Here is a 15324-nt window from a genome sequence, read left to right as displayed (position 1 = left end):
GCAATTATGCCCCAAATATTCTTTCAAAACTAAATAAAACCAGAAATTTTAGACTTTAGAAAAAGGAGAATGCATGCAAGTAATCTGCAACTTTATTTTGAAATTTGAACCCTTTTACATTTAATTAAACCATACGGACACAAAATAATTAACGTCACGTCATTGACCCATTTATGGCAGAAAAACGATAATTAATCACTTCAGAAATCAATGATAAGCAGGAGTTTCAAGTTCATGTTAAATACAGCACGAGCAAATAAGTCAAACGAAACACACATTCTCAGGATAAAAGGTACAAATGCTGTTCCCCTTAAAAAAAGTACACCTTTAAAGTTGCATACCTCCGTAATAGCTTAAATAGTACTTAAATTGCACATATTAGGACCTTTTTAAAGGTACCATCCCAGGTTTTGTACCTTTTTTCTGACTTATCTCGTTTAATAGCTGAAACAAATCTGCAAGTATATTTTTACCAGTTCAATCTGGACATAGCGCTTTACTTAAATAAGTTGTCCAGTGCATGTTGGCAATGCTTTACTCAACACCTCTATTTGTCTGGCTACGCAGCTGTTGTGTTGCTTTGTGTGTACGTTCTGATGTCTGTGTAGGTCTTTAGTACTATTGCTTGGATCAACAGAGCTGATATTTAATGTGAGATTTGTATGCTATACCAAGAACTGCCTCTTTATTTTCACAACTCTCATTCAAGAGCCATAAAAAATAATGGGTCAGTCTGTCAAGATATCACGTCAATGAAGTTAAAGGGATAGTTCACCCAAAAATAAAAATGCTGTCATCATTTACTCACCATTGTTGTTTTACACGGGTATGAGTTTCTTTATTCTGTTGAACACAAAAGAAGATACACAGTTGACGGTACCCATTGACTTCTATAGTAGGATAAACAAATACTATGGGAGTCAATTAGTAGCATCAACTGTGTGCTTACTATCACTTATAAGAAAAACATGAGGGTGAGTAAATCATGGCATTTTTGGGTGAATTGTCCCTTTTAATGGGCTGTTATTGTCCCTTTAAGAATTCTGTATGTAAATGACCTCTGTTATGATTGGTTAACCTTTGTGTATCATACTAAGGTTACTTTCGTTCATACAGGTGAGCCAGATTGTTGCATACAGAATAGGTGTTGATGTATAAATGTGGGTGGCCGTATCTTATAATGGCCGATTGTGATGTTAATACTGTAGTTTTTTGTTTTTTTATTAACAGAGCCATTGGGCTAGACTTTTATAGTCTGTCTACATAGTACATCAAATCCTGTTTTAAGAGCAATAAAAATCCTGTTTTCCATGATATATGGCACTTTTACAAAACACTGCACTGGAATAAGACATACAGGGCTCCATAAAGATCTGGGATGACACAGAAATGAAGAGGTTTATGAAGCTTTGCAGCTTAGTCTGTGTACAGCAGTAGTTCATAGATATCACACAAACTGTTTAATAAATTGTAATACGCCTCCATACTGAGCTATACTTAACTCGGCGAGTACCAACAACACTCCCAAATATCCTAAAGAGTTATCATTGTTTCCACACACAGCATGTTTACAGGAAAAAGATTGATAAGCTGGAGTTGTTTACTTGTACTGCCATGTCTTATGCTGTGACGAAACTAGGTAAATACTCTGCAAGCTTAGTATGTTTTTATGTCGATTAACATTTATTCTTTTAGAAGACGCTTTTATTAACAACGACTTGTAAATGATGGCGCATTTAACATTTAATGTTCTTTACACATTGAAATACTCGTCTGAAATTTTCGCACGTTAAAAAGTAAATACGACCTCATGTTGTGTTAATCACGCCTCCGAAATTTTCGTCCATCATTAATATATTCAGATTAGGTTCGATTTTCGTATTTCGAAGAGTATTGTTTTGAAAAAAAATCCTACGGGTGAATTTATATGAATCGGATACAGTGTGCAAGTTATGTGCGAAATAACGAATACAAAAAAAAACCACACATGAAAATTATGGAATAGAGTGTGCAAAGATCTTAAGACTCCGCAATATAGTATACAAAACCGCTTCCGCAAACACTTGCAAAATTAATTTCTTCGTTCGGTTTGGGTTAGCTGTCGGTTCTGCCACTTTTTTTTAAGTTCATATATCTGAATGAATGGGACTCACGAAATACAATATACGCACATTAGTAAGACCTTACGGCAGATCACGTTGGCCAAAACACGAAATGAACCGCGTTTTCAAAAGATATTGCGGGCAAACACAGACATTTGCATTCGGACGGGATTACATTTCTCAGAGGACCTCTGAGTTCGGTGAAAAACAGTAGGTAAATTGCTCTGGAATTCTTACGGAGGTCGTCAGAGAAAAACACAGACCTGGCCTATTCGGACGGGATTAAAAACAGAGAGGACCTCTGAGAGGTCCCCCTGTAAAACTAATCCCGTCAGAATAGGGCTTTATTAACTGTTTAAAATGTGTTTTTAGTGCTAATCACCATTTTGTTTTGTTTTTTCAGTTCGGGAAAAAAGGAAAAGTCTGTACGTCAACCATGTAAGTACTATCAGTGATGACATTGGTTCTGTTTCATCTGATAGAAAGCTCATTGTACCCCTTGTGCCTGCAGTAAAAGCATCTCCCTCGAGTGTCACAACACCCACAGAACTAATAAAATCGAGAACAAAAACATGAATGCAGAAATTCATATTGCATGACTTGCATAGCTTGTGTGTTGCATCTAACATGCCTTATACTTATTTTAAAGTCTTCGAACTAGGGGTGGGCAATATGACCGACATTTTATTTCAGAGATTTTGTATCTTTTAATAAGGTTTTTATGTTATTAAACTATTTAAAGGTGCAGTGTGTAGATTTTAGCGCCATCTAGCAGTGAGATTGTGAATTGCAACCAACGGCTCAGTCCATCATTCACCGAAATGCATAGAAAAGCTATAGTAGCCGTAAATGGACAAACATGTTGTTGTCTAAGACAAAATACAGTAGTGACAAAACACGGTCTGTAGAGCAGTTTGTCTGTTTAGGGCTACTGTAGAAACACGGCAGCACAAAATGGCGACTTCCATGTAAGGGGACCCGCTGTGTATGGAGATAAAAACGGCTCATACTAAGGTAATAAAAACAATACAGTTCATTATGTAAGGTCTTTATACACCACTGATAATATAGTTATGTAGATTATATTGCATTTCTGTCAAGAGATCCTTCTAAAAGTTACACACTGCTTTTTTAATGCCATAGAATTTTCATAGTAAAAAAATTAAAACATACAAAAAAATACAAAATTCAAGCTCACTGAAATATAAACAGTCATTGATGAAAGAATGATGTACATTATATATCTAAATATATCTAATGGTGAGGTTGCAAATTGCAACCAATGGCTCAGTTAACTGCTCACCCCTCGCTTTTAAAACACACAGAGAAGCTCAGTAGCCGCTACCAGACAAACATGTCATCATCAGAGACAACTTAGTAAAAAGATTTGTCCGTTAAGGGCAATACTAGATCCTTCTAAATATTACACACTCCAATCTACTGTTACACATGCACTTCCTTCTTCAGCTGTTTACTTTCTCTTAAGCCCTAAAGTGTCGTGAGGATAATTGCAAAAATGGGAAATTTGACATATATGTATTTAATGTGGTGTTCACACCAGACGCGGAAGAGGCGCCAAGCGCAAGCGATTTACATGTTAAGTCAATGTGAAGATGTGAATAGGCAACCTGCGGTGCGTTCCGCGCAATTGAGCATTGCCGCGGCTAACGCACAAGTTGAAAAATCTGAGCTTTGGCAGATATTCGCGCCGTGTTAACCTATAAGGAGCTTGCTCTAGTACTGACGTGATTACAGGGAGCGAGCAGAGTGGCAGAAGACGCATTTCGTGCAAATTGAGCGTTGCCAAGGGAAACGCACAAGTTGAAAAATCTGAACTTTGGCGGATATTTGTGATTACAGGGAGCAAGCAGAGTCGCAGAAGCCCCTCCCATAACGCAAATTTCCATGTGAATGTCTTGAATGACTAGACTTTCACTCGCGAATGAAGCGAGTAAACTAAAAATGTTCAAGCGTCAAACTACGTGCAAATTTTTTGCTGCCTTTACCTTGTCTGGTGTGAACACAAATAAAGGCATGAGGCAAATAAAGCAGCAAAAATGCTCACAAGCTTAATTTATGCGCGATGAAGTGCGAATTGCGCGCTCCTCACACGAAACAGGGCGCGCATTTAGCACAGTTGTTTGTTTTTCAATAGCTTAAAATCTCTTGTTTAAAACTGCTGTGCTTAAATACGTGTACAAACGTTAAGCTTTCGTGACAACAGGCACAGCAACGTGACGTGGACGCATAACCTTGATAGAGATGATAGTCAAAAATCTCTACCGGTTGACAAATTTCTACCGGTTTATCATATCTACCGGTTTATCGCCCACCCCTACTTCAAACCATGAATTAATATGCATTGCTTATTTTTTTCTTACATAATTGCATGCTATTCCTATGAAAACTTAAATGAATAGCTTACGCTTTGTTCCTAATTTAACTTATTTTATTATTTTGAAAGTTAACACACATTGCGGAGTCGAAGGTAAAGTATAATAAGCCCATTTTGCTCTTTATTTTCTTTAAACAGTGATATTGTGTCTGTTTTGACATTGTCATGATTTATTTGCATTAGTGTTGCTTGCTTAATACCTTGCAGTAAAGAAAATTTGGCAACTAACATATGTAAATAAATCGAGGTGTGTGCTTTTTGTATAGTATTGGGACGCCTAAACACACACACAGTCACACATAAACACATTTAGTGAGAATCAGGTGGCCTCATTTCTAGGTTGTTTGCTGAAAGTTTGCATGCGTGTGTGTGTGCTTAAGAAGTGATGTTTAAGTTTGCATTGTTCCTTTTAGCAACATCCGTCTGGTCCAATGAGACGCAAGTACAGCTCCTGTTCGACCATCTTTCTGGACGACAGCACTGTCAGCCAACCCAACCTCAAATACACCATCAAATGGTACCATTCACAAAACACTGATAGAGCTTTAATTAAACTCAAATGACACTTAAAGTTTCCAATGACTAAATGTCATAAGGAGATGAAAATTGTTTCTCGTCATTAAATCTGGGGTTTTACATTTTTATGCATCATGTTTCAACTGAATAAGGTTTGGAGAAGATGAAAGGAAGATTATTACTGGATAATGATTTTGCTTTGATCATTTTTTCTTGTTTACAGTGTTTCCCTCGCAATATATTACCACATAAAGAACAGGTATGATTGCAGTTTCTCTCATCAGATGTTATTGCTGTGAGGTCTCTCTAAACGTGAATGTCACAGTGTGAAAACTCTGTTTTTCATTTGTCCTGCTAAATGGTGTTGTGAAGTCTAGCAGTGTGGCTTATATTTTATAAAGACAACCTGTAGTTTCTGAAATGGATCTGGACACGAGGGTTGCAATAGCACTGTCTTTAGTACTGGACCGCATGTGTTGCAGTGCGCTGTGGGTGAGAGGGAAGATCAATCGTCCTGCTGTCCACAGGTTGAAAGATGTGACGTGTGCGAGTCTGAGACGTACTGTATGTCTCTAATGACAGTAAAGGACCAGCTAAGCTTTAAGTGCCGCAAAAAAGCCAAGAAAGCAATATTTAAACAATGCAGTTATACAGATGGAATTTCATCTGAGACCACACTGACAATGTAGGTTACAAAGTCTAATTTAAGTCTAAAACAAACAAAATATTAGCTTTTTAAGACACTAATAGGCTGTTTACACTTGGCATTAACATGCGTTTTCGTCGATCAGATCACATGTGGACGACATTAATGCCAGTGGTAAACGGTGTTCAAAACGTTTTGAACGCATCCACTTTCGACCACTTTCAACCACATTCAGAGGTAGTTGAAACCCCTTTCGATCGGATTGCTTTTGTAGTGTAAACGCACACGTGGTTGAATGTGTTCGAACAGCCACATGCGACCACCTTCTCTCCGCCCATTTATCTAATCTGAGGTACTAAACTCAAGTTTTACGTATTTTTCTGACTTCTGCGGTCAACACAGGCTGTACAGCGCTATTTTTAGCCTTTCATTGATAAAACTAAAGCAGAGTTGATCTCCGTAGTTTCGTTTTGAAAGTGTGAAAGTTGCACGATCATATTTCATCAATTGCGCTAAGATTTCAGAGAAAGCTCTAACATATGCATGTACAAAACACTGTGCAGCATGTTTACTTAATACACAAGCAGCGGACTCCAACATAATATTAGTTTGCGTCCATATAAACTCGTAATTACTCCCGCTCGCGTTTAAATGACAGCAGAGAGACTTGCCCACCGTCTCGACAGACCGCCCCCTCACAGTATTCAGGACAAAAGCGGTCGAAAGTGGACAAAAGAGACAGATTTAAATACCAGGTGTAAACGTGATGTGTCTCTCTCGTCCACTTTTCCAAATACGGGAGCCGTAATGTACTCACTGATCTCCTTGTCCATTTCAGCTGGTTCATGTGTTCTGAATGAAAACGCGTTTCGGTAGGCTAGTGCTTTTTGTCCCTCTCTGCTATTATAGTTTTGCAATATGGCGAAACGACATAGAAGCCTTCTAGGAATTACCCGTTCAATGTAAATAAAGAGAAAAAATTCTAAGCCTACAAAGAAAAGTCAGATCATCGACAGAGGTCATTTGACACCAAAGAAGACATTGATTTTGACTTATAAAACTACACATTGTCCCTTTAAACAGTGTTAATAAGTCAGAATGCATGAAATAAAGCTAAACCCCTCTTTTTTTTCACATTGATTTCTGTCTTTCACATGACCTTACTCAATATTATAGAAAAGGCTAATATTAAATCAATATTAAATATATTAAGTTTATATTTTCACAAAATGTTCTAGTGCGATATTGAAGAAAATGCTACACGATAGCATGCCAAATACTGATAATGTATATTTGACACAGGGCTCGAAATTGCGACCATTTTGGTCGCATATGCGACCGAAATTTAATCTGTGCGACCTTAAAATATATTTGGGAGCATTTGTGCGACTGCCCATTTTGTTGTGACGCGAGTTGATTGTAATCCTGCGTGCTGGCGCTGTCCCAGGTTCAGTGTTCTCTCCAACGATACATAACCAATCAAATTTCACCATTTAAGTCTTGCGTTTAAGGAAGACCGCAGATTGGCTAATATGAGCGTCAGTCATTCCTTGTTGCCGTGAAGCGCGGAAATGTGAAAAGACGAACGCGTCGCGAGCATGACGAGAGCGAGCCGATTACAGCCAAGGTTATAACTGTATTTTTTGACGACGATCCGGATTCAAATGTAACTCCACCACGTTGACGTTAAACCTTTCAGAGAGAGTGGCTTAAAGATTTCGAGTGTCTCCGCTATGAAAATGTAACTTACTGTGTTTACTGTAAATCCTGTAAAACGGCGTTAATGGCGGAATCAAAACATTTTAAGCGCCAGACGTACCTTGCTTAAACATGGCGAAAGTGCCAAAAATACAAGACGTGTCATGACAAATGTGTTTATTATTGATGGAGACACCGACCTGTCTGTCAAAGTGTGTTTGGTGTATGTGCGCATGCGCTGGTGAATGGACATTCGACAAACATCCTTGTGGTCCATGTTGCTGTGGAATACGACAATGCTGATGGTATGTTTTTTAAAACATTGCCTATTTAGTAGTAAAAGCATCCTGGTAATGCAGTTATCAATACCAATATATATTAGCCTTCTATATTAGGGTCACTTTTGTAATGTCACAATTAATCAGTGTTTTACGTGTTTGCTAGATTTTCTATGTAATCTTAATCATGTTACCTGTAATTGTTAAATTATTATTGCTGCTATACTATTTCAACAGCATTTGGGTATTAATTTAGGAATTTATGCAGCAAAAAATAAAATAAAATAAAATAGAAGACCAACTTTTAAATGCTGGCCATAGGACGTGTAAAGCCCGGTGGTGGTGTTTTATTTTTAATAAAATAAATCTATTAATATTTACATTGTAGCTTTGGTGCTTTTAAATTTTTTGATGGATGCGCCTAAATTTTTGCTGGTGCTCCTAACTCTTTAAAGTTGGGAGCACCAGTGCTACCAAATAAAAAAGTTAATTTTGAGCCCTGTTTGACATGCGATGCAATTTTTCTAAAATCTATTTAAATTGTATTAAAATATATATTTTCAAACATTATATTACCAACATATATATTTCATATTTCAGGGAAAGAAAGCATTTACAACAACTTCTGAAAGTAAACAGCCATGTTTGAAACAATTCAAACAAAATGAAGTAAAATAAAATAAATATTACTACGATCATGTGCAAGCACACGCACGAATATCCCCACTTACATCCACATGTCAGATACTGTACTACTATCCGCATCAACCTAAAACTTTACCATACGTTACTTTTTGAAGTATTCAAATTAAATCTCATTTATTGCAAACAATATGCCAAAACAAATCTTATTTATTGCCACACATACGAAATCCACAATCCCCACCGCTGCTGATTTCAGAATGTTGCACAGCACAATTTAGTTTATGTTGGATGATTTATGTAGAAAACAGTAATGGGGTTTACATAATGGGTTACAAACAAGCAATTTTATCCCAAAGACGATGTTAAAGGGTAATTAAACCCTAAACCAACTTTTTTTATTTAATTATCTGTAAGAATGGGGCTTTATTAGTGCTGTTTATCGATTTGAGTAACTTTTTTGACATTTGGGTATAAAGTGTTTCAATGCTACAATATACGGTGTAAAACGTCTGAGTGCTGCCCTCTTCAGTTTGAACGGTAGCTACTGCAGTTGAATTTTCCTGTTGGATGTTGCGGTACCGCGTGATTTAAGCGATGCGATCCTACGTAAGCAGGTTCAAGCTCACCACGCCCTTGTTACGATCTCACCACACTCTTGGTATGAGCTCAGTTCGTCCCCTCTATCTCCGTCTCACCTAATCAAATCTTCACTCCCCTCTCTACAGAAATGTGGACGGACGAATGCTGTTAGACATTTTTGATGAAAAACTTCATCCACTTTCAGTAAGTGTTTCTGCAGTTAATTTGTGATATAAACATATTTCATATACGTTCTCTAACCTCCCTACTGATTCTTTACGTCTCTTTCTACAGAAATCTGAGGTGCCGTCCGACTATGACAAACACGACCCAGAACAGAAACATATTTACAGATTTGTCCGTACGCTCTTCAGTGCCGCCCAGCTCACAGCTGAGTGTGCCATAGTTACTCTGGTAAGTTACGCGTCATGTGACTTGGTGGTGGTCCAATTAGATTGTGCACAACTGTGTTATTTTCGACTGGCTGTTGTAAGCCTTGAATAAATCAGGACCAGGTAGCACAAGTTAAAATAGGGTTTACTATCACTCAGCTGAAAATGGTTGTCATATTTATCACTTTATTAGGAGGCACTAATCCTATCAGCTGTCTTTGTGGTACATCTTTGATCATTCTTAAGAGGACCATCCCTACTTATTTTTCCAACTAGATGCTTTTATGAGGTGTCATAAAGGGAGCTGTATGCATATATGTATGCTTAGAATTATTGAGATTAGTTTAATGCACGGGTTTTCAAATGTTTTGAATGGGGATGCACCGATACAGACAACTTCTGGCCGATACCGATACAGATATTAAACACTTGTATACAATACTATACAGTTGGTCTTTTAGCTAGTTTATTTATGCATTAAATAATTTTTTCTGAACATGTATTGGATCTAATTAACATTCAACTGACCAACATAATAAGAGAGGCACAAATTAAGCTAAAACAAATATAATAAGACAGCATGACAACCTTCAAAGGTGGTTTTAGCTATTCAGCATTTATTTTATTAACAACATTAACATTAATTTTTCACATATAATGGATTTCTTTATGCAGTTAATTAATAAACAATCGGTATCGACCTTTCTCGTGCTATTGCCGATATGCCGATGGTTTCAAATTCATCAAAAATCGGCCGATAAATATCATGCGATAAATGCATCACTAGTTTTGAAGGCAGTATATACATATTTTTATAAAGAACAGACATTTAAACTGTGTTAGAAAAATATAAGATTGTGATATTATAAAGACAGCAAAATGTTTGTAAACATAAATTATTGGCCACACATAGACTTTTCTTAATTTCTTTGAGAAAACCCCTGGTTTAAGGGAAGGTAGGGAGACCACCGTATACACTGTAAAAAACTTTCAAAGAAAGAAAGAAACTTTTAAAAACTAGTTTAGTTGGTAACACCTAAAAAATTAAGCCTTATCAACTTTTTTTTATCAAAAAAGTAATTTTTTTAAGTTAATCCAACTTAAACTTTTTACAGCATTTTTCTGCGATCCTGCATAATTTCTCGTTAAATTATTTTAATATCTCATAAAAATAAATAATCTAATATATGATGTAATATTCTTTCATGATATGATGTAGACAACTTTGTGAACATTTTTGGCTTAATTTTACTAACGCGTATGCAACTCCTCCTAGCACATACCTCGCTATATACGCTTGCAACCCTGCACCCCATAGTTAATCTTATGAACACACAATTCTTGCACTGGACAAACCCATAATTAACAGAACAACCTGTTATACGACAGCAGCATTCATTTAATTGCGTAACCTACCCGACCCGTTTGAACCCGCAAATCCCCTTTATTAGAAACCTTCAGAAAGACCCTGAACACAAATAAGCACCGGACTGTTTAAAAAACGCTGCCTATCAGCGTGTATTGAATCGAGTTGAACTGGTCAGGTTTTAGATCTGCAATCCACCCGTGCCTATTAATTCCCATCCCGCCCTGCATCCACACAGCTAAAATGACACGTTAATATTATTCCACTTATTACATCAAACTGTGTACCCGCCCCCATGCAGGACTCTGGCACACGTACGCATGCCACCTGTCACAGGTCAAAATGTCCATTGGTGAAAATAGGTACGCAAAGACGGTTATATAACACACAGTTTAGGGGAAAGGTAGTTTTGGACGTGTGGTTATTGGATCCATGCCTTATCCATGTTATTTGTTCATCAAAAAACATGGATGTTGAAATTGTCATTTTGATTGCAAAAATCATCAAAAAAAGTCGCAAAATCCCGCAGGGACTCTATGCCAGGGTGGCAACTGGTGGCCCGCGGGCCAAATGTAGCCCTCCAATCATCTTTATCCGGCCTGCCGGTCATCTTTGTCTTATTTAAAATTAGCATGGTTACTTTAAAGCAGCATTTCCACTGTACATGACAAATGACGCTCAATAAACTGGAAGCAGTGTTGGGGGTAACGAGTTACAAAGTAACGGATTACAGTAACTATATTACTTTTTTGGGTAACGAAGTAAAGTAACGCATTACACTAATAATATTGGTAACTACACTACTTTACTAGACTATAGGAACGCGCTTTCCTGCGTTACCCAAGCAGTGTTTGCCTGGGTGTAAAGTTCTGTCTGTTTAAGTGGTGCGTGCATGCGTGTCCCTATACGTGTGCCGTTGCCATAGAGATTGATTTGACGTAGCTGCTGGTGCAAAGGGGAGCGGGAAATAAAGACGGAGGGTTTCAGCCACTGGGGCGATATTCACATTACTTTTAGCGTATTGCTCGAAAGTACAAAAATATTCGTGTGAAATGCACACTATGCCCACACGACAAGTGTCTTTCAACTGCTGACAACATGAGCAACCTGTCTGAGCATTTTGTAAGCCCAGCATGGCAATACAACACTTGTGGCGAAAGATCCTGCTTAATTTACCGGTCAGGGATCGAGAGGTCCGAACCCGAAGATGGAATTAGGTAAGTTAATGAACCTCAATCAAGTCAGACCCAGAGCATAATTCTTTTAAAGAAAATTATTTGAACGTAACCCGAACAGCAATGTCGCGTGCGCCCAATTTATAGAAAAAGCCAGGAGTCAGGACCGCTGTTTTCTTCATAATCTTACTTCCAAATCTAATCCTATAAACTTTTCGGTGTTTGATGAATCGCTGTTACCGCCCTGCCAGACTGTCTTAAATAGAGAAATAAGTTAATTCCTTGATTTGCGTTGTTGATTCATTTATAAATAATTCCCCCAAGGGTTTAGTTTATGCGCAAAAAGCATTAAAATGAATAGAACGTGATGATTAAGTCTTTCTTTGGTGAAAAAATAATAAAATAAATAAGCCTATATTAAATGTGTTTCACTTAAATAATTAGCAAATTAACAAAACGAATTCAAAAGTAGCCTATATGAGTTTATTTTTTGTGTGACGTGCTCCCAAACCGATGCAGCACAAAACACTTTTTACCTATTTAAAATAGCACAATGTTTTGTTATTATTGCGAGTGTTACTTTACATAAATAAATGTAAACATTACAGTTTTGAATGTTGTTTTACTTTTATTTGTATGACCATAATTTAAGGTAATTTAAGGTAATGCAAAATGCAAGCTCCTCACGGGTTTCATGCCATCACCCGCATGGGTTTACACAGGGCAGCGAGAAAGAGACATTAAACTTTAAACATTTAACATTCTACTTGAGTTTGGACATCCCTTTGGAATCACTGCAATCATATCATCAATTTATAAGGTAATAATAAATATAAGCGCAGCGCTTATGAGTGTTCAAACACTGCTGTCCGCTCAGCTGTCAATCTGCCGACCCTCACAAAGTTTCACATTAAATGATAATATATTTGAACAGTCATGATCCTGTGCTTATTTCTGTCAATGTTCTGCATGAAGAACTTTAAAGGTTTCTACTTACATCACGATTTGCGGTGCGGCCAGTCGCAAACTTTATGTAAAACGGTATGAAATAAATTGATGCTGATGTCGGATAACGGGTCAACTGTTATTTTAATCGCGCGGATGCGGGTTATCAAACAGGACTGTGCATGACTCGTATAAGGAAAATGGAATGACAACATGAAAATTATAAAATAGCCTAACTTGCGGTGTTAAAGGGACAGTTCACCCAAAAATAAAAAATTCTGTCATCATTAACTCTCCCTCATTTTGTTACAAACCTGTATACATTTCTTTGTTCTGATAAACACGAAGCAACATATTTTGAGAAATGTTAATAACCAACCCAAGCATGAGCCCCATTCACTTCTATAGTAGGAAAAAATAATACTATTGAAGTGAATGGGGCTCATGAATGGTTTGGTTACAAACATTCCTCAAAATATTTTCATTCATGTTCACCAGAACAAGGACATTTGTGCAGGTTTGTAACAACATGAGGGTGAGTAAATTGTACAGAATTTTAGTTTTTGGGCGAACTATAAATCCGATGGGGTCAAAAATTAGGGTGGACCTAACTTTTGTGCTGGTGCGCCTAAGAAAAAATGTTAGGCGCACCAGTGCAACCAGTGCAAAAAGTTATTGTAGAGCCCTGGCCGGTCATTTAAAGTAGTCACTCATCATCAGCCGACCCCCCCTAAACCATGTCCTTGTATCTATGTGGTAAATTAAGAAAAAGGAAAGTAAAGTAATAAGTAGTGAAGTTACTTTTCAAATGCAGTAACTAGTAAAGTAATCTCATTACAATTTAAAGAAGTAACTAGTAACTAGTAACTAATTACATTTTTTGAGTAACTACCCCAACACTGACTGGAAGGAGAGTCGAAAAGGGTCTGTGTGGGACGCCAACCATCTGCGAGTGCATAATTATCAGATCCGATTTGAGCTTTGGATGCATCAAATAAAATAACCTTGTTCGACTACACTGCGCTACACCGTTTGCATGTGACACACCAACAGGAAGTGATATATTTCAGTGTGTTCAAGTCAAATCAGTGTTCAAGGTGAAAATTATTAATCCTTTTTTTCTTTATCAGTAACACTTGAATCCTTTAAAAACTCTTGATTACTGGTCAGCTTTTTTTCTATGTTAACACGAATTTATGATTAAACTGAAATTTCAATACAACTGCCACTACTCCGAATGTAATGTAATTTATGAAAGCTAAACAGTACAAAAATATAGGTGTTGATTATTTACACTTGCACTTATTTTGTGCAAGGTTCATAGATGAAATATTAACATTTGACTCTTGCAATGTTAAACTGCAATTGTTTTTAAAATATTAAAAAGGAGAATATGAGTTTTCAATAATTAAAAGGCAAATACTGGATACAAGATGTGTGAAAATACGTTTTTAATATATTATCTATAACAAAAATGAACAAAAACAACATAGGTTATAACATATATATATATATAATAATAATAATAATATTCTTTTATAATGGGTAAAAGTAAAAAATATATAAAAGGTAAAAATAGGGGTAAAAGTTTGGCCAGCATCATATTTACATTTTTAAAATCTGTCCCTCGAAGAAAAGTAGTTTAAGACCCCTGTTCTATGCTGATAGTCCAATTCAAGTAAGAGACTCAGCCTGTATGGATGTTTAAAGGATTAGTCCATTTTCTAAAAAAGGTCCAGATGGTTTGCTCACCACCATGTCATCCAGGGTGTTGATGTCTTTCTTTGTTCAGTTGAGAAGAAATTATGTTTAACATTCCAGGATTTTTCTCATTTTAATGGACCCCAACACTTAACAGTTTAAATGCAGTTTAAAATTGCAGTTTCAAAGGACTCTAAACGATCCCAACGAGGTATAAGGGTCTTATCTAGCGAAACAAATGTCATTTTTGGCAAGAAAAATAAAAAATATGCACCTTTAAACCACAACTTCTCGTCTTCCTCCGGTCCTGTGACACGCCAGCGCAACCTCACGTAATACGTCATCACGTCAAGAGGTCACATGAAAGAGGACCGTTCCGACGTTGTTGTATGTGGAATGATACTAATTAATTTCTTTGTGTCAGTTTATTGTTTAAAATGGTCTGCAAATGTGCGTTTCATATATGTAACACGTGACCTTTCCACGTCATTACACAATTATGTGAGGTCGTGCTGGCGCGTCACACAGCCGGAGGAAGATGAGAAGTTTTGGTTTAAAAGCGCTAGGTAAAAGACCCTTATGCCTTGTTTGGGATCATTTAGAGTCCTTTGAAACTGTTGGGGTCCATTAAATTCTATTAAAATGTGAAAAATCCTGGAATGTTTTCCTCAAAAAACATATTTTCTTCTCGACTGAACAAAGAAAGACATCAACATTTGGTGGTGAGTAAATTATCTGGATTTTTTTCGAATGGACTAATCCTTTAATAAGCGCTCTAATCTGGGTTACATACAAAACTGGCAAGACCTTTCTCAAAATCTCAAACTCCAACCTGATTGGTGTGTTTGGTTGGTTTACATGTCATTTAGACGCCCCCTTCCTGTCT

The 15324-nt window shown here is 37.0% G+C and overlaps 1 protein-coding gene across 4 annotated transcripts in view; it reads left to right on the top strand.

The window, feature by feature from the left end:
* ccny (cyclin Y) overlaps positions 1–15324 on the top strand; it is a 74098-nt gene that overhangs the window by 44048 nt on the left and 14726 nt on the right. For 2 of the 4 annotated variants that reach the window (XM_055181820.2, XM_055181819.2), the window contains 6 exons: positions 2506–2540; positions 4567–4590; positions 4911–5014; positions 5237–5272; positions 9006–9063; positions 9154–9273. In XM_055181820.2, coding sequence (XP_055037795.1) covers positions 2506–2540; positions 4567–4590; positions 4911–5014; positions 5237–5272; positions 9006–9063; positions 9154–9273 — 377 coding nt within the window. The remainder of the gene's footprint in view (positions 1–2505; positions 2541–4566; positions 4591–4910; positions 5015–5236; positions 5273–9005; positions 9064–9153; positions 9274–15324) is intronic. The other 2 variants (XM_055181821.2, XM_055181823.2) reach the window with 1 other exon arrangement.

This window comes from Misgurnus anguillicaudatus, chromosome 25 (genome assembly GCF_027580225.2).
Source record: "Misgurnus anguillicaudatus chromosome 25, ASM2758022v2, whole genome shotgun sequence".
Lineage (NCBI taxonomy): Eukaryota > Metazoa > Chordata > Actinopteri > Cypriniformes > Cobitidae > Misgurnus > Misgurnus anguillicaudatus.
This window is presented reverse-complemented; position numbering and strand designations above follow the sequence as displayed.